Below are 24,465 nucleotides of genomic sequence, written 5' to 3'. Positions count from 1 at the left end.
AAACTAAACTTCCGCACAAACAGACCCACATCTCTCCTCTCCGATGAATCAAACTAAACTTCCACACAAACAGACCCACATCTATCCTCTCCGATGAATCAAACTAAACTTCCGCACAAACAGACCCACATCTCTCCTCTCCGATGAATCAAACTAAACTTCCACACAAACAGACCCACATCTAAACTCTCCGATGATACTAAAATTCCGCCAAACTACCCAATCTCTCTCCGATGACAACTAAACTTCCGCACAAACGGACACACATCTCTCGTCTCTCGACACGTCTGTCTTCAAATGCATGTCTCAATGTAAAGATGAAACCAGGGGGGTCAGCTTTGTGTTCATTAGCCCTGAAAGAGAACATTCCCATTCATTTATTAGTAATCACAAAGTCCTCTATTTTTGAGACTTACAAGCATTCATAAGCTGTGAGGTTTAGACTTTGCTTTACCCGTGTGCCTATTCTGGAAAAGCTTTTTTTTTTTTTTTTTTTTTAAAAAGGTTTTTACAACCCAGGTTCTATTTCAGGACCTAACCTGAAGACTCCATTCATGTGCGCCACAGCGAGTTTAAACAGATAAGCGGCTTGTCTCAGCACTGGAGCACAAAATGTCCGTTATTCTAGAAACAGAATAATCTCAGACCTCTCCTCCGCTCAGCTCCTCCACTCTGTTTTCAGCATCACACGTTTCCAGTAAATAAACCACACGCTGCTCTTAGTAAACAGACTTTAATCAAAGGTCCTCAGATTCTTTACAAGGGATTTGAGCCTAGAGGCGAGATAGGAACCAGATCTGCAGCACATTCACACGGCACTGTAAGGGTGGCGAAACAGCCAACGGCTGCCTGGCCTGAAGTGCCACACATCCTCAGAAATGCGTTTTATATCTCTCAAACCACGACTACGATCACATACACGCACAACATTTAAAATAAAAGTATACGTTAAACTTTTAATCAAGTACAAAACTAAAACAATGTACATATCTGCTTCGTGAGTAGAGTGTTGGTAACTAGCGAGCAGCTGGCTGCAGACTTCATTTCACCGGGCACAGGTTTTTATCTTTTGGATCTTGAGCGATGGCAGGTGGTGATGAAATGAGAGGGTGTCTATTTTAGTTTGGTATTATCCTATGAGTTCAGTCCGCAAGGATTCCTCACACAATTCACAGGCTGCCGAGCCAAAAGCCCGCTGCCAGACCACCTGAACACCTGAGAGGTAGAGTCAGGCAGCGCGCGTTGAGTCATCTTCTGTTCCTGTGTTAATGTTGCCTTGTTTATGGAAAAACAGAACTCTAAACTTTAGGCAGAATGATTTACATTAGGCACTTGGTGGTGCAAATGGAGAAAATAAAAAGATCAGAAATAAAATTTAAAAAAAGGATCAGAACTGAATATTTAATTCAAGCCACGGTATAAAAAACAAAAGTGTCATCAGTGTACGATAGGAAGGTAATGAAGGGCACAAAGAAAAATAGGGAGAGAGAGAGATGGAAAACAATTGATTTTCAAATTTAGCTAGAAGGAAAGAAAATTAAAAACAAGACCCAAGATAAATCATTTTTATCTTCAAATTTCCTTCCTACTTAAATATGCAGATGTGTGTGTGGATGTAAACACACATACACACACATACACACATGTGCACATGCACACGCTCAGGCACACACTCACACACTCACACACACAGATGCACACACACACGCCCTTCCCCCCTGGAATGAACCCATATTTTCTATTAAAAGAATAAGAATTTTTTCAGGATTGGTTTTGGCCCGACTTCGTGTTCGCCTGGCTGGTCATGTGATCAGTGACCAGCGAGGTAGGCGGCTGCATCTTCAGGACGCCGGGCCATTGCTGAACCCTGTGGGATTCTGGGATTGCCAACGCCACAGGTCCTCACCTGCGGGAATAAAAACCAAAAAGCCGTTTTTACCAGGTCTGCTGAATAGATTCAAATACTGGTAGGGCAGTGCATACCAAGAAAACACTCGCACTCGCACTCGCACTCGCACTCGCACTCGCACTCGCACTCGCACTCGCACTCGCACTCGCACTCGCACTCGCACTCACACTCACACTCACACATACACACACACTCACATATACACAAACACACACTCACACACACACACTCACACACTCACACACTCACACTCACACACACTCACACACACTCACACACACATACACGCACACACACACACACACACTCACACACATGCATGCACACATATACACACACACGCACATGAACACACACACACACGCACACACAGACACGTGTACACATGCACACAGACGCACACACAGACACGTGCACACACACACACACAGTGCGCAGGTCACATGACCCAGGTTGATCACATGGTGTACTCACACATCCTCTCCAGTCCGAAGTTGGCCTTCCACCCCAGCTCCTTCTCAGCCAGGCGGGGGTCAGCGTAGCAGGAGGCGATGTCCCCCCCTCTCCTCGGGGCGATCCTGTACCGGATCTGTGCAAAACACCCCCGCCCCAGCATGAGGACACAGATCGGCCAGGGGGAAACAGGTCCTGGAGGGCCGCAGTGTCTGCGGGTTTAACTCCAGTCCTGGAGGGGCCGCAGTGTCTGCAGGTTTAACTCCAGTCCTGGAGGGGCCGCAGTGTCTGCAGGTTTAACTCCAATCCTAGAGGGGGCGCTGTGTCTGCTCGTTTCTGTGATTTCCTTTCAATCTGCAGCCAGATTAGGCCTTGCAGACCTATGCAGATTCTTTGGCGCACTTAAGCGCAGAAGGACATGAGAAACTGCCTAACACACTAAAACCCTAACACCACAGCCCTGCAGGATCTGAGTTTGAGATCCCTGACCTACTGCGTGTCCTTATCCAGACACACTGCAACAGCAATGCGGTGTGTAACCGTCTGAGCCCTCGAGTCCTCCACACAGCCAGGGGGCGCTGTTAACTCACCTCCCTCCCTGAGGCTTTCTCCATGGCCTTCACCATCTGCAGCACTGAGTAACCGGTACCTGTGCCCAGGTTATACACCTACAGAGAGAGGGCGAGAGACGGGGAGATGGAGAGAGAGGGAGAGGGGGGGAGAGAGAGAGGGAGAGAGATAGATTGAATGGGAGAGAGAGAGATTGAAAGAGAGGGAGAGAGATAGATTGAGAAGGGGAGAGAGAGAGACCAAACACAGCAATGAGGGCCAAACTACAGTTGGGCATAATTACACATAGTAAGCAAAGTTTGAAAACACTCAGATCCCGAAGAGTATTTAACAAAACATTTCACCAGGCGAAAAATATGACCATATGAAAGGAGAACTGTGTTGTGTATATTGGTGAAATATATATTTAATTTTACTGGTGTGAAAATGCTTATGAATGTAGAATGATTTCATTTGAGTCTGAGACAATATAAGCCAAAGGGACGGTAATAATAGCAGAGGCAGGCCAACAACACCCCCTAGTGGTGGTCAGACATGATCAGGGAGAAACAGGACAGGGTTTGGGACAGTGTGTGAGAGAGGGAGGGAGGGAAGGAGGGAGGCAGAGGGAGAGAGAATAAAGGGAGTAAACACCAACATACAGAAAAGAAGACAGAGGAGAGAGGAATTAATATATATAGATAACTAGGAGGGATTGATAGATGAAGAGGAGGAATAGAGGAGGGATGACAGAAAATAGGAGGGATAGAGGAGGGATGCTAGTTAAAGAGGAGGGATGGACAGATGAAGAGGAGAGATGGATAGATGAAGAGGAGAGATGGAGAGATGAAGATGAGGGATGATAGATAAAGAGGAGGGATGGATAGATAAAGAGGAGAGATAGAGAGATGAAGAGGAGGGATGGAGAGATGAAGAGGGAGGTCTACCTTACAACCACAGCAGTCCTTCAGCTTCCTGAGAGCGGCGATGTGTCCCTTAGCCAAGTCCACCACATGGATATAATCCCTCACTCCTGAGAGAGAGAAAGAGGGGGGAAAGGGAGGGGGGAGGGGAGAGAGAAAGAGAGAAGTGGGGAGAGAGAGAAAGAGGGGGAGAGAGGAGAGTAGAGAGAGAGAGGGTAGAGAGAGAGGGAGAGCAGGTTAGGAGCAGGGGATGATGATCTGTCTCTGAGGCTGGTGCCACTGGAACACAGGAAGAGGAAACTAACTCCTCAAACACGTCATCAGGCTGAAGTGCAGAGTGACCGCTGTGATTTAACACCCATACCCAGCCAACCCGGCTGGAACTACAGCTCATCCTCCTCTCATCTGTCCAAATACGCAAGGACTGCAGTGTGTGTGTGTGTATATATATATATATATATATATATACACACACACTGCATATATACATATATGACATACACACTCACGCGCACACACGCTCAAACACACCACATATTCACACACACGCGCACACACACACACGCGCGCGCACAAGCACACACACACACACAGACACGCACGCACATACACTCACACACCGCACACTCACACAAATGCACACACACACACGCGCGCACAAGCACACACAGACACGCACGCACATACACTCGCACACTCACACACACACACTCACACACTCACACACACACACACACAGACACGCGCGCGCACACACACACACTCGTGCGCGCTCATACCTGTTCCATCAGGAGTGTTGTAATCGTTCCCGAACACGTTGAGCTGGTCTCTCCTCCCAACAGCCACCTGACAGGGTCAAAGAGCAAGAGTGCAGTGACCCATCAGAACACTGTTTCATCCTTAACCTTCCAGAACAGTCTCATCCTTAACCTTCCAGAACACTGTCTCATCCTTAACCTTCCAGAACAGTCTCATCTTTAACCTTCCAGAACAGTCTCATCTTTAACCTTCCAGAACACTGTCTCATCTTTAACCTTCCAGAACAGTCTCATCTTTAACCTTCCAGAACACTGTCTCATCTTTAACCTTCCAGAACAGTCTCATCCTTAACCTTCCAGAACAGTCTCATCTTTAACCTTCCAGAACAGTCTCATCTTTAACCTTCCAGAACACTGTCTCATCTTTAACCTTCCAGAACAGTCTCATCTTTAACCTTCCAGAACACTGTCTCATCTTTAACCTTCCAGAACACTGTCTCATCTTTAACCTTCCAGAACACTGTCTCATCCTTAACCTTCCAGAACACTGTCTCATCTTTAACCTTCCAGAACACTGTCTCATCTTTAACCTTCCAGAACACTGTCACATCTTTAACCTTCCAGAACACTGTCTCATCCTTAACCTTCCAGAACACTGTCTCATCTTTAACCTTCCAGAACAGTCTCATCCTTAACCTTCCAGAACACTGTCTCATCTTTAACCTTCCAGAACACTGTCTCATCCTTAACCTTCCAGAACACTGTTTCATCTTTAACCTTCCAGAACACTGTTTCATCTTTAACCTTCCAGAACAACGTTTCATCTTTAACCTTCCAGAACAGTCTCATCTTTAACCTTCCAGAACAGTCTCACCTTTAACCTTCCTGAACACTGTTTCATCTTTAACCTTCCAGAGCAGTCTCATCTTTAACCTTCCAGAACACTGTTTCATCTTTAACCTTCCAGAACACTGTTTCATCTTTAACCTTCCAGAACGTTTCATCTTTAACCTTCCAGAACAACGTTTCATCTTTAACCTTCCAGAACAACGTTTCATTTTTAACCTTCCAGAACAACGTTTCGTCTTTAACCTTCCAGAACAACGTTTCGTCTTTAACCTTCCAGAACAACGTCTCATCTTTAACCTTCCAGAACATTTCATCTTTAACCTTCCAGAACAGTCTCATCTTTAACCTTCCAGAACACTCTCATCTTTAACCTTCCAGAACATCATTACATCTTTAACCTTCCAAAACAGACTGTTTTCTCTACAGACTGTCTGTATTGACTCATGAGAAAGTTACCTATGAAAGTACAAAACACAGTCAAGTCAACTCAGTGGAATAAACATGAATAAAACAGCAAAAACCAACCCAATCCCCCCCCAAAAAAAACTGTCAGCTGTTACCTGGGCAACATAAGGCATCAGATTGTTGGGGATCCCCTGGGGGTCTTCCCCGATTTCTCCTGAAGCGTGAGCACCAATGGGATTAAAGTATCGCAGAAGCACAGCGCTCCAGTCCTGTTATTAACATGCGCATACACGCACACGCATGCACACAGACACATACACACACACACACACCCATACATGCACAGGTTAGTCCAAAAAACCACTGCAAACCAGAGTACATATTTATGGGTTGAACTGAGTGTTGTGGGAGAGGCTGTGTGTTGTGGGCAGGGCTGTGTGTTGGGGGCGGGCTGTGTGTTGTGGGAGGGGCTCTGTGTTGTGGGAGGAGCCGTGTGTTGTGGGAGGGGCTCTGTGTTGTGGGCAGGGCTGTGTGTTGTGGGAGGGGCTCTGTGTTGTGGGAGGAGCCGTGTGTTGTGGGCGGGGCCGTGTGTTGTGGGAGGAGCAGTGTGTTGTGGGAGGGGCTCTGTGTTGTGGGAGGGGCCATGTGTTGTGGGAGGAGCTGTGTGTTGTGGGAGGAGCTGTGTGTTGTGAGCAGCAGTGATTGGCTACCTTCTCTGCGTGACACTGGTCCTGGATTATCTCCTCGATGAAGAACTTGGTTTTGCCGTACGGGTTGGTGCACCCCCCGGCCGGGTGCTCCTCATCGATGGGCAGCCGCTGGGGGTCCCCGTAAACCGTGGCGGAGCTGCTGAACACGATACTGTGAACCCCGTGACCCTGCATCACCTGGGAGACAGGACGGACACACACACGCGCGCACACACACACACACACGCACACACACACACACACACACAGACACATCAACAGCCAACTCGGATATCACAGACATAGTTATATTTCCATGTTCAATATCTCAGACACATGCTAATGCGTTTAGCTGCATAAGTTGCGTAAGCTACGTAAGTCCACACAAACATATAAAGCAGTGTTCCTCAACCCTGGTCCTGGGCACCCACAGTGTACTCTGGTTCCAACCGTAGTAACAAGCTCTCTGTTGCAGTGAGCTGCTAATTGGTCTTAATCAGACACAAATTGTTCGTAATTTGACATTTTTACATGACACTACCGACTTAAATCAGCAGTATGCCAGAAATTGTCATTATGCCCTTAAAAATGAATAATTTCAATCAGTCATACCAATTTTTGTTTACTGCGCTGTATGTACTAAATGGCAAACAGTTCCAGTTGAAAGAGGTTCACTTTTAATCAATTCAGTTACAAAACTGACAGGTGAAATCAGTTTAAACTTGTTACTAGCCAAGGGCAACAAGTCCATTGTATTAAAATGAGTTTAACTGCACAATTATGGTAGTACTATTTTTAAACAACCTTAACTGATTAAGAGATTGGCTATGACACAAACCAGCACACACACAGTGGGTCTCCAGGACCAGGGCTGAGGAACACTGATATAAACAGCAGCCCCAGAAAATGCACAAGCAACATGGGATTAAGGCATGGACCAGCGTGGAGCTCATTCACCAGTGCAGGCGTGCGTTCTCACTGACCTCCAGCAGGTTCAAGGTCGCGGTCAGGTTGACCCGGTAGTACCGCAGGGGGTGTTCCACAGACTCCCCGACTGCCTTCAGACCCGCAAAGTGCATCACTGCAGAGAACTTGTGCTGCACAGACAGACGGACAGACAGACAGTCAGGGGTGACATTGTTTGTGAGGTGAACAGTTGCAAAGGACAGATGAACATGGTGTGTCCCAATACTCAAAAAATGCATCTTCCTTTCCTCCACTACCACCTCGTCTCCCCCGTGCCCCGGAAATGGATCTTTGTGTCCTCCCTCCCTCCCTCCCTCCAGTGTCCCAATATCGGAGGAGACCAGCGAAGCTGTCCCAGTTCTCTTCACGCCTCCTTCCTTCTCTCCTTTCCTGCGTATACTTCCAGGTAGGAGACAAGTGGTAGTGGGAGACTGGAGGAAAGGAGGTGAGGAATTTAAAAGTCTTGGGACACACCCACACTGGGATATGGAGACAGACGTTGTGATGTTGACCTCTGACCTTCTGGAAGAGCTTCTCCAGGCCGGGTTTGTCCAGCAGGTCCAGCTCTTGGAATTCGATGCTGGTGCCCAGAAACTTCTCTATCCTCCTCAGACTCTCCGGAAAATTCCCTTCTCCTTAAGAGAGAGAAACTAGAGACTACAACTGCCACCAGCACGGTGCCCCAAAAACTACACCCCCCATACTCCCCAATCCCAAACCGTCACAACTAACACGCATGCGCGCACACACACACATCCAAATGCACGCACATGCACACACAACCACACGCACATACACACATACATCACAACAACGCACACACGTGCACACATGCATACACAGATATGCATGCACACACACACCTCATTTGCAATAAATACAAATATACAAAAAATGATGGACAACTAAATAAATAAGCAGTATAGAAGTGTTCTCACCTCGGACTGCGTTGCTGAAGTTGTCCACGACGACGGGGTAGTACCCCGCCTCAATCAGCTCCACCACACAGTGACTGCCAATGTACCCCGCCCCGCCCGTTACCAGAACCTTCTGCGCCATTCCACACACCTGCGGGAGAGGAACACACTACATCACCTACACACTACATCACCATCATACTACATCACCAACACACTGCATCTCCTACACACTACATCACCAATACAATACATCACCTACACACTACATCACCATCATACTACATCTCCTACACACTACATCACCAACAAACTACATCACCATCATACCACATCACCATCATACCACATCACCAACACACTGCATCACCAATACATCAACAAATTACATCACCATCACAATACATCACCAACACACTACATCACCAATACAATACATCACCTACACACTACATCAACATCATACTACATCACCAACACACTGCATCTCCTACACACTACATCACCAACACACTACATCACCTACACACTACATCACCTACACACTACATCACCAACACACTACATCACCATCATACCACACCACCAACACACTGCATCACCAATACATCAACAAATTACATCACCATCACAATACATCACCAACACACTGCATCACCTACACAATACATCACCAATACACTACATCACCAACACACTACATCACCAACACACTACATCACCTACATGCTACATCACCATCACACTACATCACCTACATACTACATCGCCATCACACACTACATCACCAACACACCACAGCACAGTCCCCCACACTGAGGTCCAGGGGTGTCAGTGTGAAAGAATCAACCAATAGGGGGCAGCATAAATGCTTATGAGATGTAGCCTAGCACGCTGCATTATGAAGGGAACCTCTTCAGGGACACGTTCAGTCAGTCAGTACTGAGCGGGGGACTCTGCAGCACAGACCAGCCCAAGAGCAGCACAGACCAGCCCAAGAGCAGCACTCACCGCTGGGTCTAGTGTTTGCGTCTGAAAGGAACCCGTAAAACTCTGTTCTAGTGTTGACCGGATGGAGGGGGGCTTCACTAGGGGACCACTTATCTAACATTTAACAGCATGCACACCAATCAATCATCAAATTTTATTTGTACAGCGTATTTTACAGCAGTTGTCACAATACACTTCACAGACAACCCTGGCCTAAACCCCCACAGGAGCAAGCCTAAGGCAACGGTGGCAAGGAAAAACTCCCTGTGGCAGATGGGAAGAAACCAGCGTTTACTCAGCACAAACCTAAATATCAAACTACACTGGGTCCCACTCTCTATATTAGAGAAAGACAGAAACAGAGAGGGGGGAAGGGAGGGAGGGAGAGAGGAAGAGGGTGAAGCAAGAGAGGGGGAGAGGGAGAGAGGGAGAGAGGGAGAGAGAGGCAGAACGGGAGACTGAACACAGACAGAGTGGGTCTATATTGCCACGCACTTCAACTCCCTCAACACCCCCCTGCAGTCTAGAAAAATCTTAGATTTAATTGTCCACAGAGCAGTCCGTGCATGTGGGTCTCTGTGCGTATGAGTGTGTGCGCGTGTGTGTAGAGGCCAAAGAGAAGGGGAAAGTCAAACACAGACTATCCTGTCAAACACAAGCCGCTCACAGTTTGATATCCGAGGACAAAGTTCAACACGTAACATAAACTTACACCCCCCCCCCCCCATGTCCATGGGGGACACTTTCACCAGAATGTGTTACTCTTAGCCAGATGAAAACACTGTCACTCATCCATCTCACTGGCAGCTCACTGGACAGACGCTGATGGGCCACACCCACAATAATGAGCTCTGCTTCAAGCAGGTAGACTTCCTGCCACCTATGAGGAAGTGGCCAGGCCAGTTTGAGGAAATGAAAAATACCTGCCAACATAACTGACGCCCACACCTCCGCCCCCTTTTGTCCACACGCGCCACCTCATCACCACCCACACCTGTACTACCAGAATACAAACGAAACCACTGATCCCGAAAAAGAAATTTATAAATAAAAAAGTATAAGCTATAGTCTCAAATAACTTTTGAATTCCGAATCCTGGCCCACTTTAAGGTGAGCTACATACAGTGTTCGGAGTGTTCGGAAAAGTTTGAAGCTGAGCTTCGTAGGCTGCTTGCTTAGCAGTTTTAAAAGGTATGACGTCCCTTCGCGCTCATGTGACATGCTTACGTGTCATAAACCGTAACCGCGCATCACTGGTGGTTTTCTACTATACATCGTCAGAAATGAATCACGAGACGAGATATAGAGTGGACTACAGCAGATCACCGCCCCCTAGGGATTGAGCGTGCAATTGTCGTCATTATTCAAAAGAATTAATGAACGTTTATAACATCAGATCACAATAACCAAGTAAGCCAAAGACGCAAATGTATTAGGCTATTTGGAGACATTCATTAAATGAAAGCCTTCATAGTGTTGGCTCTTAATTATTGTGTTTTTATCTGACCATCGTAAATCACACCATATACCACATAGCTCCCGTGTACAGTCAATTTCAACTTTAGGTTCCGCTAAAAATGAAAAAGTAAATTTTAAAAAATGAGCAAACTATTAGCCAGTTAAAATAGAGTAATATCAATGAACGAATCCGTGAATGAATGAATCGACGAATCAAATGACGTTAACCTAAGCCTCTGTCACTCAGAAATTATATTGAGCCACTCACGCGTAGTGTCTGTGCCTGGTAAATATCTCTAGTCTAACAGCTTCGTTTTAGTTTGCATTTTTGCAGTTAAACAGTCTATGGGTTACAAGCTATCTACATACAGTACTGCGATGCGCTACACAGGTATTTAGCTATCAAAATCTTACAATGATCTAATTCATTCTAGCGAACTGGAGCAGCTAATGTTACCTAGCTGTCTGTCGTTCGATCAGTGGGTAAAAAGGGAACCCTACTTTATTTCCCGTGCAGGAAGATTGTCGTCGTCTCTCCTCAGTGGAAAGGTCTGTGTCGTGTGCTTCGCGTAAGGAGAAATAAATTCTTACAAGACTGTCGGCTTCGACTACCGTCCCTTCAGCAGGACTCCCCGGCTTCCTGGTCGGATGAAACGTGGAGGGGGGCGTGATTTTCATGACCAGGAAGTGGCACAATGATTGGACAACTGTCGGTCGTTACGTCAAAAATCACGGGACACTCCCATTGTAACCGCGTTGTACACAAGTCTTAACTGTTAAACTTTTTCTTTACCCAGATTAATTTCGATTAATTTAAGAGTGAAAAGTGTCCCCGATTGCCGTTTTAATCCGTTGTAATTTATCCATGTCGTTTTCCTAGAAACTGGACAGAATTTACAAAACTCTAACGACAATTATTATTTTTCATTGCAAGGTCACGTTAATTGACTTGGCGTCAGATAGGTCTACAATAAACACATCTCCGCACAACCAAGCACGTATTTGAATAATCGTTTAATAAATACAAAGAAAAAGATCGTCTCAATTCAAGGACACGCACAAAAGATTTTTTTAAATGTCAGACATTAAGGAAATCAAAACTGAATATAAACGGAAACAAAAGTTTAATTCCAACCACCAAACTGCGGTATAACTCCTTCCCCATGGTACAGACATATCTTTATTCATCAATTCTACAAGGCACGAGACAAAGCAGGAATTACGCAGAAGGGTTCGTGCTTCGCCCACTAACAACTTAGAGTTCACAATTTAGACCCATTTGCATCAAGCAAAAAACACCCTGACAGAAGCGCATTTCAACATAATTACTGTTAAAAAAAAAAAAAAAAAACATGTATCTTTTTAAACGTCGTATTTAACCTCGCCATAGCCTAGTGGTTGTACCGGGCCACACTGTTTGAGCGGACAAACTTAATACAGCAGCGCAGGGGCGACAATGCCTCCGCAGATCCAGAAGAACTCTCCATAGATCAGTTTAAACATACATACATTATAAAGTATGTAATACATGAAATACCTTTCTTATGTCTATTAAAAATACGGGATGACGCTGGTTTCTTCTTTAATTACAACGTCTTATGCATGATTCTTTCATCTTGCAAGATGGACAAAAACTTGAGATTTGAAGAAAAATTAAGAATTATTAAGAATGCCCCATAATCACAGTGGCAGCACCGCCACACTCACACATATGACTGAGAGAGACCACAAACCCTTTTAATTATTATAAAAATTACCTGTGCAAGAGGTCAGAGTTCAAACCCAGTGTAAGAGATGATGAATCTAAGGCACCGTTTCCATTGGGGTGTTCCAACTCCACTTCCAGGACAACACACACACTTCATTTCACACCATTTCTGCTGTTTTAACACTGAACATTCAAGGCCAGGTCCTGACTGGTGAATATTCATCTGCAGTTGCAGAGTCTTTCACTCGGTCTCTAAATCTGCCGCAATATGCTCTTAATGATTCAGAATGGTTAGGGATTCAGTCACAATCAGTCAAAACACAATCCAGACCTGCATGACTTCTGATTAATGCTCAGTTGTAAATAAATATGACACCAGCCATAACCAAATCTCTAGGGGGTCACAGTATCTTGATAGGAAATACAATAATATCTTCAGCTGCATGCCCCAAGTGCAATGTGGAGTGTAAAAAGGCCTAAGGGCCAGGAAACAGCGTCCCCTGCTGGCTGCTCAGAGTTTGCAGGATGCTTGGGCCACCTTAGAGCTGGTCCTCCGGTTCAGTGTCTGACAGATAAACGCTCCAGCGTCCATCAGCTTAGCCAGGTCTACCCCCTGAGAGAGAGAGGGGGGAGAGAGAGAGAGAGAGAGGGGGGGGGTGGGGAGAGGGGGGAGAGGGGGAGGGGGGGGAGAGGGGGGAGAAAGAGAAGGCAGGGATAATGAAATGGTAACAGTCAGTTAGTAAAAAATGAATTACTGCTGCTGTAGACATGGCATAGAGGGAGAGAGAGAGAGGGAGGGGGCAGATAGGGTGGTGGAGGAGAGAGAGAAGGTGAGAGACGGTGAAAGAGAGAAAGATGGAGAGTGAGACAAGGGTAGGACAGAAGAGAGAAGAAAAGGGAGTGGTTGGTGTAGAGAGAGAGAGAAAGATGGGAGGAGGATGGTGCAGAGAGGGAGGGAGGTGGGGTGCGTGTATGCAGTAGGGCAGGAAGGTGGAGAGGTAGGTGAGCGTGTAGTGTGCAGCTAGTAGCGTGCAGCGTGTAGCGTGCAGCGTAGCGTGTAGCGTGCAGCGTATAGTGTGTAGCGTGTAGCGGGTAGTGTGTAGCGTGTAGCGTGCAGCGTGTAGTGTGCAGCGTGTAGTCATGTGCAGCGTGTAGTGTGCAGCGTGTAGCGTGCAGCGTGTAGTGTGCAGCGTGTAGTGTGCAGCGTGTAGCGTGCAGCGGTAGTCTGCGGCACGTGTAGTGCCCCAGGTGCCAGCTGTAGCATGTACACCACATCCTCTGTGGCCACGTTCCCCGATGCCCCCTGAGCGTACGGACACCCCCCCAACCCAGCGACGGAGGAGTCCACCACACACACCCCCATCTGCAACAGAGCACAGCTTTAATACACACACACACACACCCATCATCAACAGAGTACATTTTTAATATACACACACACACACACACAGTACTCCCAGTGCAGCAGAGCTGCGGAGGCGGTTGCCGTGGTTACCCACCTGCAGGGCGACCAGGATGTTGGCGAGCGCCTGTCCGTAGGTGTCGTGGCAGTGCACAGCCAGGGCGTGGACCGGCACCTCCCGGCTCACCGCCTCCAGCATCCGGCACATGCTCCCCGGGGTTCCCACGCCGATGGTGTCGCCAAGGGAGATCTCATAGCAACCCATGGAGTACAGCCGCTTCGCCACCTGGGGGCAGCAGTGGGCAGCACTTCTAACACGTTTTTGCTTGTGTGTATTTCCGATATAATGCAATTTTAACAGCCCCTTTTTAAAGGGTTTTACACCTCAGTGCCACCTGCAAAGCAAGCTGCACGTCCGCCATTTGACTGTTTTATTTTATTTACAGAGAAACACACCTGAGCCACCTTTTCCGGAGATACCTGTCCTTCATAAGGGCACCCCAGCACACAGGAAACATACCTGTGAGAAGGAAGTCAACACACCAAATATGCTCAGGAATATGCTAAAAAATATGCTACTAAACATGCTAACAAACATGCTTCCTCAGGAATAAAACAGGAGGGGTATATTTTTAAAGGTCCGGCCAACTGGATTCAAATTGTGGTTATATGCCCCAGAAGTGACAAATCAAGTGACAAAAGCCCCTCCCACTCCCCCAGACTGAGCCAGCCCCTCCCACTCCCCCAGACTGAGCTAGCCCCTCCCACATCCTCACAGCTAGCCCCTCCCATCCCCCAGACTGAGCCAGCCCCTCCCACATCCTCACAGCTAGCCCCTCCCACCCCCCAGACTGAGCTAGCCCCTCCCACATCCTCACAGCTAGCCCCTCCCACCCCCAGACTGAGCCAGCCCATCCCACCCCCAGACTGAGCTAGCCCTCCCACCTTCAATGAGCTAGCCCCTCCCACCCCCAGACTGAGCCAGCCCCTCCCACCCCCCAGACTGAGCTAGCCCCTCACCACCCCCCAGACTGAGCTAGCCCCTCCCACCCACCCAGACTGAGCTAGCCCCTCCCACCCCCAGACTGAGCTAGCCCTCCCACCCACCCAGACTGAGCCAGCCCCTCCCATCCCCCAGACTAAGCAGCCCCTCCCACCCCCCACACTGAGCCAGCCCCTCCCACCCCCAGACTGAGCCAGCCCTCCCACCCCCAGACTGAGCTAGCCCCTCCCACCCCCAGACTGAGCCAGCCCCTCCCACCCCAGACTGAGCTAGCCCTCCCACCCCCAGACTGAGCTAGCCCCTCCACCCCCAGACTGAGCCAGCCCCTCCCACCCCCCAGATGAGCCAGCCCCTTCCCCTCACCCTCGCACGGGTACACCGGCCTCTCTCGCCGCCCTGGTGACCTCCTCAAAGCGCTGCAGGCTCTCCTCCACGGAGCAGTTAATGTTCTTCTTACTGAAGAGCTCTGAGGCGGCGCCGAATATGGCCACCTCACCTGCACCGGCCTTCACCTGGGGAGGGGAAGGGAGGGGAGGGGAGGGGAGAGAGAGAGAGGAGGGGAGGGGCGGGGAGAAAGAGCTCAGCTGCACAGTCTGCGCAAAGGAGTACCACTTAATGTGCAGCTGCTGCAGACTCACTGACCAGGGCTGAGTGCTCTGCACAGCTACAGAAGAGACACGCTCACAGACGCACACACACAGACTCACACACAGAGACATACACTCACACACCCACACTCAGACCCATACTCACAAACCCGCACTCACAGACTCACACACACAGACCCACACTCTCAGACGCACATTCACAGACGCACGCGTGGGGTCACTCACCGCGGCCTGGAAGCCCTGCAGGTTTGGCGTGAGGACAGGGTAGATCACTCCCGGCCGTCTGTGTATGCCCTGCATCACCTCCACCTGGTCTGCCATCTGTCAATCAACAGAAAGACAACCACAGCCTTACCTGCAGAGCCGCATGAAAATGAGCCAGAGCTCATTCACGCAGAAACCTTCATTATGCTCCAACACCTTTTTTTAAATAATCAGGTTTCACATTTTCCTAGTCTGGGATTACAGTGTGGGATTAGTGGGGATTACAGTGTGGGATTACAGTGTGGGATTAGTGTGGGATTACAGTGTGGGATTACAGTGTGGGATTATAGTGTGGGATTACGGTGTGGGATTACGGTGTGGGATTACAGTGTGGGATTACAGTGTGGGATTACAGTGTGGGATTACAGTGTGGGATTATAGTGTGGGATTACAGTGTGGGATTACAGTGTGGGATTACAGTGTGGGATTATAGTGTGGGATTACAGTGTGGGATTACAGTGTGGGATTATAGTGTGGGATTGCTGATTAAATCCTGGGGTGGGGGTTCTCACCTGAGGTACCCACTTTGGAGAGACAAAGCTCGTTGCCTCGATGACAGGAAGTCCCGCTTCTGAAAGCATGTCGATCAGCCGTATCTTTACTTCCGCCGGGACGATGGTCTGAAAGAGGCAACAGCAGCGGCCATGACAACCGCACCTTAATGAAATAAACATGCTAAGCTAAACAGGGCAGGGAATTAAGATCTATGCTAAGCTAAAACAGGACAGGGATTTAAGCTCTATGCTAAGCTAAAACAGGGCATTCATTCATTTATTTATTTATTTATTTAGGATCCCCATTAGCAACACACAGTGTGCAGCTAATCTTCCTGGGGTCCGAACATAAAATACATACAATACATACAATATTATATAGTGAGACATAAAATCAAACAAACAGATAGAATAGTACAAGTTAGATTTAAACTCTGTGGGCATCAGATAAATCTCCACAAGGGCTCTCTTTCAATCAAATAAAGCTTCATGCGTAAATATCACCTTTAACTCACCATGATTGTTCAATTAGGAAGCAGCCCTAGTGCCCATTTTGAAGCAGTTAACCTTACGGCTACAGTACTGTGTAACAGATTCAATTGGGAATGCAGAGTGAGAAAGGAGGTGAATAAAATGGAGTTCAGATCCTCAACATCCTAAATCCAGTTCCACTTCTTACGTCTTTCCTCACCTTCTCATTCTGCAGGCCATCCCTCGGCCCCACCTCCACGATTTTCACCCTATCAGGTAGAGGCTTCACTGAGGACACGCCCACCTGCCAAAGACACCAACATGAGCATCGAGACCTCGACACCCATGCAGAAACTCACTCTCTCACTCACACACACACACACACACATACACGCAGAAACACAAACGCACAAGCACAATCACTCACACACACACACACACACACCAAAACACACACACACACACCAAAGACCCACATACACGTAGAAACACAAACGCACAAGCACAATCACTCACACACACACATGCAGCTGTCAGGAAATGACAGAAACACCATATGAAAAGGGACTAACTAAATGACAGTTACAAGGGCAGCAGTAGCACTGGGTCCGATGATTGCACCGCATGGTCGTATAACAGCCGAGCAGTATCAAGCCCTTTTGCAATGCCCGGTGCACCTTACAATGTAAACACTGTTCTCACACGTCCCCTTCTTCCAAGATAAGAAAACACCACCATACACACTGCCAAACAAACTGAAGAGCCTCTTCCAGAACAACAGGGCGAAGTCAAACGCCTTCCACGGCCCCCACAATCACCAGATCGAAACATCGTTTAACCTTCATGGAATGTCCTGGAGCACAGAATGCAAAGTAGATTTCAAACTCCTTCATCCCGCAAAGAACCGGAGGCGGTCCTTCCCGAAGAACGGTCCGGTATCCCGCAACACAGGTCAGAATTCCCAACTCCAGAATTCCAAGGAGGACTGAAGCTGTGCTGAAGGCAAAGGGCTGCCTCACACCGTATTAGATACTCGATATCCGTACGCTGTGAGGTGTTCCCATTATTCTGTCCAACCTCCACACTCTCTAACGGGCACCGCACCTCCGGGCTGCAGTTAGTAAGTACAGTCCAAATCCGGCTCGTCGCCGATCTTTGTCGTGAGATTTATCTTCCTACATGCGTCTAGAATGACGTTCTCAGTGCAGACACAGGTCTTAGCATGTAATCTCAGTCACATGTCAGCATGGGTAAAGAAAACAGATTAGCAGTTCAGCAAAAAGGCGTGAAATACAGTCAGATTAAACGCGGCATCATCCCACAAATATAGTGGCACATTCTGGAGTGTATTTTCAAAAATATAATCACAGTAAGTGATTCCGTTGACACAAAAGACCAACAGAATGGCCTACTGTGTCTTAAATTGAGTTATCTACACCCTGCGTGGAGTTTCAAAACAATGAGGTCATCTAGGCCTATATTATTCAAGCTCGTCCTCGTTAGTATAGTGGTGAGTATCCCCGCCTGTCAGGCTGGGATAGGGTTTGATTCCCCGACAGGGGCGCTACAGGTTTATTTCCTTTTCATCAGGTTACATATTAACAGAAGACATAAAATTCCCTACCCCCATTTTTTGCCCAAATACACCTAAATATGTCCTTAAAAGACACCCACACTGCGGTTCCCATGGATACTGTTTACAAATTACTAACCACATTCCAATCAGCGTCACCTCTCTTCCCTTTAAACTTAACTCATCTTTTTAAGATCTCTAAACTAACCCACTGCGTGCAAACAATGGTAATACAGAGCTCACTGTGAAACAGACGCGTTATTTCACAATACAGTTTTACATGTCTATGTCATTATGTTTCAAAATATAGAGCCGCAGTCCGTTTTCCACCTATAAAGACTAATGGGTATTTCAAACCAAATCAGGTTAGTCTATGCAGGCTTGTTCCAAGCAAGGTAGCATCCAGATACATAAATCAGCAGGAAGTTAGCTGGACTGCAGCTAGCCAGCTAGCTTGTAATGTCCTTCCAAAAACCACGCGTCCCTAACACGCAGATAGAGACGCAGGCCAATTTTAAAAGCACCGCTAACACACTGGCTAACTCACAGCTCTCGCTGCCGAGGATGATGATCTCCAGGCGATGTTTCGAGGACTAAAGGCCGAAGCCAAGAAAACACCCCTATGCAATCGCATCACTAACGTCGCCATGTTCAGAAGTACTCCGTGATAAAAACGCTGTGCGTCGTGCGTCATGCTTCATGCGTCTTCGTTGAAAGGTTGAACTAACCAATCAAAGTACGCCTGCCTAAACGTGCAGTCAAACATCACTGGGTAATCCTTTCGGTATTTGGAGTATTTTAGGGTGATTCTTGAAAAATATGATGGGTGGCGATCGGAGTGTACACAATGTACCGTAATAACAGTTAACTTTTAAAATGAGTGGATAATGTTACCCTAACCCTAACTCAGCGTAGTTCGGTAAGCTTCAACAGCCCCGCTCCCACTAAAATGAGCAACTTTGAGTAGGCTACACATTGAACAGGAGAGATTTCTGTAGAATATAATAATGTTACATAATTTGACAGCTAGCTGGATCCACGATGCGCCCTTAAATGTTTATACAGACCAATTTTTTTACTCCATCCTGTCCACCATTAAAAAATGGACTAGCTAGTTGGCCGGCGACGTCTTCATACCAATTCTGACTTGACAGTCAGACTACATATTATAATTATTACATAATTATAGCTATAGATCCATCGCTGTCGTCTTCCTATCAACTATATTTTGCTATGTGCCTGCTACCTATAAAGTAAGAGTGATAGACTAATGTCATTTATGAAATAACGTTACAGATAGAGAACTATTAATATTAGAATATTAGGATGTTAGAGGGTGAACTAACTAACGCTTGCTAGCTGAAGACGGCAAGCGAACAGCAAACTAATTATTCGAGTCAATCGAGCTAAATGGCTGAACGTAGCCATCATACAGACCGGCTACAGCCCATCTATTGTATCTGGCCAACTCGCCGGTACACTTACCTGCGTACAAATTGCTCCCATTCTCCTGAAACCATCATGCCAGATGAATATTTATCCTGCAAGGCAATAACATATCGAAAAGAAAATGTTCGTTTGGCGAAAACTTCCCCACTGTGTCCGGTTTCCAGGGTTGTGCGCACAGTTGGAAAACGCGGCAACGAAATCCAGAATGGATGTTTCCTAGAGATGTTTGAAAACAGTGACGTAATCTATACTCCCCGCGTTCGTCCTCGTTAGTATAGTGGACAGTATCTCCGCCTGTCACGCGGAAGACCGGGGTTCGATTCCCCGACGGGGAGACCTTCTTTTCTTTTATTCTCTTCACCCATTGTTATCGCGGAGGGATATATCCACTACACATCCACCAAATATATATTCAAAGTATTGTCAATAACTATAATAGCACACATTTAAAATCAGGCATAATATCCGTATTGAAAAAACATCAGGATTGTATGTGCGTGGTTGAGAGTGGCTCACCTCCCCACCTCCCCACCTCCCCACTCAACTCCTCCCAAACAATGTGAGGCCCTACATATTAGCCTGCTGTAGCCTAACTCATAAGTGAAACAAAAAAATTAACAATAGCCTATACTCAACTTCTCGATATTAGGGAATATTTTCAAGTGCATGCTTTAATACAAATAGGTCTTAAAGGTGCATTTCTTCACTGAAATAACTGACACTCATCATTCCCCATGAACACCTACTCTCTCCATCTCAAGCAGCTCTTTCAAGCAACTTAATGGGACACATAATTTTCTGAAGTTTTTGATATTTTTTCCAGTGTGTGATTTGTTTTAGTGTATGTTCTCAGAGTGTGATTTGTTTTAGTGTACGCTTTCATTGTGTGATTTGTTTTATTGTACGTTTCCAGTGTGTGATTTGTTTTAGTGTATGTTCTCAGAGTGTGATTTGATGATTTGTTTTAGTGTACGTTTTCAGTGTGTGATTTGTTTTATTGTACGTTTCCAGTGTGTGATTTGTTTTAGTGTATGTTCTCAGTTGTGATTTGCTTTAGTCTATGTTTTCAGTGTGTGATTTGATGATTTGTTTTAATGTACGTTTTCAGTGTGTGATTTGTTTTATTGTACGTTTCCAGTGTGTGATTTGTTTTAGTGTATGTTCTCAGTTGTGATTTGTTTTAGTCTACGTTTTCAGTGTGTGATTTGATGATTTGTTTTAGTGTATGTTCTCAGTGTGCAATTTGTTTTGGTGTACGCTTTCATTGTGTGATTTGTTTTAGTGTACGATTTCAGTGTGTGATTTGTTTTAGTGTACATTTCCAGTGTGTGATTTGTTTTAGTGTACATTTCCAGTGTGTGATTTGTTTTAGTGTACGTTTTCAGTGTAAGTTTCGGTGTGTGACTGAGGACATTTCTCACTGCCTTATTCCTCTGTCTTGTCTCATCTGCTGTCTGCCTGTTTCAGACCCAAACATTACAGCTTCAGCCTGTATGCAGCATTGTCCAATTTCTGCCTGTTTTCCAGCCCCTGCTGCAGATATAAATGGGGCTGGGAATCACAGAATGTGCTTAAATCTAAATCAGAATAAGTGACGACGTAGAGAGTATACTGGAGTATACCTATCTTAAAGCTGCCCAAGGTAAATGGAGTATGGTTGTTCCTCGTTAGTATAGTGGACAGTATCTCCGCCTGTCACGCGGAAGACCGGGGTTCGATTCCCCGACGGGGAGACCTTCTTTTCTTTTATTCTCTTCACCCATTGTTATCGCGGAGGGATATATCCACTACACATCCTTCTTTTCTTTCGGTGTGTGATTTGTTTTGGTGTACACTTTCATTGTGTGATTTGTTTTAGTGCATGTTCTCAGTGTGTGATTTGTTTTAGTGTACATTTCCAGTGTGTGATTTGTTTTAGTGTACATTTCCAGTGTGTGATTTGTTTTAGCGTACATTTCCAGTGTGTGATTTGTTTTAATGTACGTTTTCAGTGTGTGATTTGTTTTAGTGTACGATTTCAGTGTGTGATTTGTTTTAGTGTACTATTTCCAGTGTGTGATTTGTTTTAGTGTACATTTTCAGTGTAAGTTCCGGAGTGCAACTAAGGATATTTTTGACATTTCTCACTGCCTTATTTCCTCTGTCTCGTCTCATCTGCTGTCTGTCTATTTCAGACCCAAACATTACAGCTTCAGCCTGTAAGCAGCACTGTCCAATTTCTGCCTGTTTTCCATCCCTGCTGCAGATATAATTTTATTTTATCCATTTTATTATGGAGAGGATCAGGAAATCTTTTCTGCCAAATCAATACATATAAAGTTATCAAAGTATTTACATCAGATCAATTATTGCAACAGTACAAATAGGATTACAACATTACATATTACAATTCTTAATAAACATATAAACACAACAACAGCCAAGTATAAATGTAAAGCTATATTTGTATTTTCGTTCACAACAGTATTAGCAGGGTTGATATGCACAAGCATGAAATGGGATTGGGGCTGGGACTGGAGCAGGTGGATTTACCAAGGCTGCAAGGTGACAACTGGCACACATGCAGTCGGACTCCCTGCAGTCGCATGCTGCCGCGGCTGCTGGGTCTCCTGAAGCTCCTCGGAGCTTGGGTGTTAAGAGAAGTACTGGCATTGGTCTGCTTTTGCCAAGTACTTCATGGGCCACTTCTGAAGCAGAAATTATATTTTTATATACAGTGAGCTCCATAACGTTAGGGACAAAGCCGTATTTTCTTTACTTGGTTCTGTACTTCATAATTTTAGATTTGTAATCAAACAATTCACATGTGGTTAAAGTGCAGCTATCAGCTCTCAGCTCTTATGAAAGGTTATTTTAATACATTTTGATTTCACCCTGTAGAAATGACAGCACTCTCTATACATACATACAACCCCAATTCCAAAAAAGCCGAGACAGTATGGAAAATGCTAATAAAAACAAAAAGGAGTGATAATGTTAAATATTGTACATTTTATTCACCCTGTACTATATTTAAAACACTAAAACAGCACATTATTTGACGTTTTACCTTGTGAATCTAATTGTTTTTTGAAAATATACACTCATTTCAAATCTGTTGACTGCAACACGCTCCAAAAAAGTTGGGACAGTCGAGTGTTTACCACTGTGTAACATCACCATTTCTTTTAATAACGCTTATTAAATTTGGGCAATATTTTTCAAGTCAAAGCAAATTTAAAAATTACTGCTTTCTGTTTTATTTGCATTTCATTAACCGTCTCAACTTTTTTAGAATTGGGGATGTACGTACATATTTTCAGGGTGCCATAATGTTCAGGACAAATGGTTTCACATGTGTTTCTGATTAGTCAGGTGTGTTCAATTGCTTCTTCAGTACAATTATAAGGTATGCCAATGGAAGGAAGCCATTATGAGGCTGGGATATATGAAAAAACAGTCAGAGACATAGGCCAAACCTTAAGCTTTGATGACCAAAGAATTGATGACCAAAGAATTCTTGCTATAATGAAATAACATTAACTCTAAAACAGAGACCTGGACAGTAAAATTTGGGGAGGGTTTATATTTTCATGTGAACTGTACATCATGATGCTATATAAATGGTAGGTTCTTTATGCCCTTGACCTTATGTTTTGCCATTTTGATACACAACCTTGTGTAGCTCTATCACCCAGTATTATCAAATTCTCAACATGAAAATTATTATTGTTATTATAATGATTTTCCACTGATCTCCCTTTTTTGTGTGCTGTCAATCCAGGGGATAGGGTGGGAGGGGTAGTTAATATGAATTGCATTACACACATTCTGTATTGTCTGAAGGCGGAGGCAGCAATATGTGTACTGTGTCCTGTTCTATATTGAATAGTTAAACTGACTAATAATAATAATAATAATAATGATGGTGAGTATAGAAACATATAGATAGGAAAGCGTTTGTTAAGATGACAGTACTGACAATGAACAATTAGAGATGGCATTACTTATTGCCTTGACAGCAATAGTGTAATAAGTAATAATAATTTAAAAGATGTATGTCTAGACCGTGACGTGTTACACAAGGCACATGTAAAGGGCTGCAATACCAATAACGATGATGATACCAGCAATAATATAGTGAGGGGGAAATGAAACATATTGTAAACTAAACCCTAATATGAATGCAGGGCCATGTTAATAATAGCTGATGTATTGAGACACACACGTGCACATATACACATGTCCCATTTACCTGCAATACTCTCACTTAGAAGTGTTGTTATGTACGGACAAGCCAACAAACGGGACGTGAAAACCAATAATGAAGTCAAATCGGAAAAATGAAACTACTGATCTTTCAGCTGAAATAAAGACAGAATACCTCGATGACATCAATATAAAATAGGAACCTGTTTGTAATAAAATTATTAAGACTTACCGAATCGTAGGTACCACAAAATAACCGCAAAACGCCTCGCGTGTATTTAATATTTGAATTTATTTTGTTTATACGGCGTCATTCATTCATTCAGGACGGAACAGCGCCACGGCAGCGTGTGGCCAAAAGTATATTACACCCGCAACGTTAAGAACTACCTTTGAGTATGAATGGGGAAAGTTAAGGGCAGAGACGGAAATGTCGTTC

The 24,465-nt window shown here is 45.5% G+C and overlaps 2 protein-coding genes and 2 non-coding genes across 6 annotated transcripts; 2 read left to right on the top strand and 2 right to left on the bottom strand.

The window, feature by feature from the left end:
• Positions 1–717: 717 nt before the first annotated feature.
• gale (UDP-galactose-4-epimerase) lies at positions 718–11,611 on the bottom strand. Of its 3 annotated transcripts, none has more exons than XM_064311462.1 (11): positions 11,458–11,611; positions 8,440–8,569; positions 8,021–8,136; positions 7,519–7,632; positions 6,557–6,733; positions 6,002–6,115; positions 4,614–4,680; positions 3,859–3,944; positions 2,953–3,030; positions 2,384–2,498; positions 718–1,906 (listed from the first exon to the last, which is right to left on the bottom strand). In XM_064311462.1, exons 1-11 carry the CDS (start codon positions 11,542–11,544, stop codon positions 1,842–1,844), a joined length of 1,149 nt encoding a protein of 382 aa, XP_064167532.1. In that variant the 5' UTR covers positions 11,545–11,611; the 3' UTR covers positions 718–1,841. The 3 variants fall into 3 exon arrangements, with proteins under 3 accessions (XP_064167532.1, XP_064167526.1, XP_064167519.1); XM_064311456.1 differs by having other exon boundaries at positions 8,021–8,133; positions 11,368–11,530; XM_064311449.1 differs by having other exon boundaries at positions 11,368–11,529.
• A 254-nt stretch (positions 11,612–11,865) lies between these two features.
• hmgcl (3-hydroxy-3-methylglutaryl-CoA lyase) lies at positions 11,866–19,094 on the bottom strand. Its single transcript, XM_064312006.1, has 9 exons — positions 18,937–19,094; positions 17,037–17,120; positions 16,364–16,471; positions 15,813–15,908; positions 15,343–15,491; positions 14,433–14,496; positions 14,074–14,262; positions 13,809–13,937; positions 11,866–13,187 (listed from the first exon to the last, which is right to left on the bottom strand). Exons 1-9 carry the CDS (start codon positions 19,081–19,083, stop codon positions 13,086–13,088), a joined length of 1,068 nt encoding a protein of 355 aa, XP_064168076.1. The 5' UTR covers positions 19,084–19,094; the 3' UTR covers positions 11,866–13,085.
• Positions 19,095–20,101: 1,007 nt separating this feature from the next.
• Positions 20,102–20,173, top strand: trnad-guc (transfer RNA aspartic acid (anticodon GUC)). The gene has a single exon. It is a non-coding gene; the product is annotated as a tRNA-Asp (tRNA).
• Positions 20,174–21,499: 1,326 nt separating this feature from the next.
• On the top strand, positions 21,500–21,571 carry trnad-guc (transfer RNA aspartic acid (anticodon GUC)). Its single transcript has one exon. It is a non-coding gene; the product is annotated as a tRNA-Asp (tRNA).
• Positions 21,572–24,465: the final 2,894 nt, after the last annotated feature.

The sequence above is a fragment of the Anguilla rostrata genome, chromosome 1, assembly GCF_018555375.3.
Source record: "Anguilla rostrata isolate EN2019 chromosome 1, ASM1855537v3, whole genome shotgun sequence".
NCBI lineage: Eukaryota > Metazoa > Chordata > Actinopteri > Anguilliformes > Anguillidae > Anguilla > Anguilla rostrata.
This window is presented reverse-complemented; position numbering and strand designations above follow the sequence as displayed.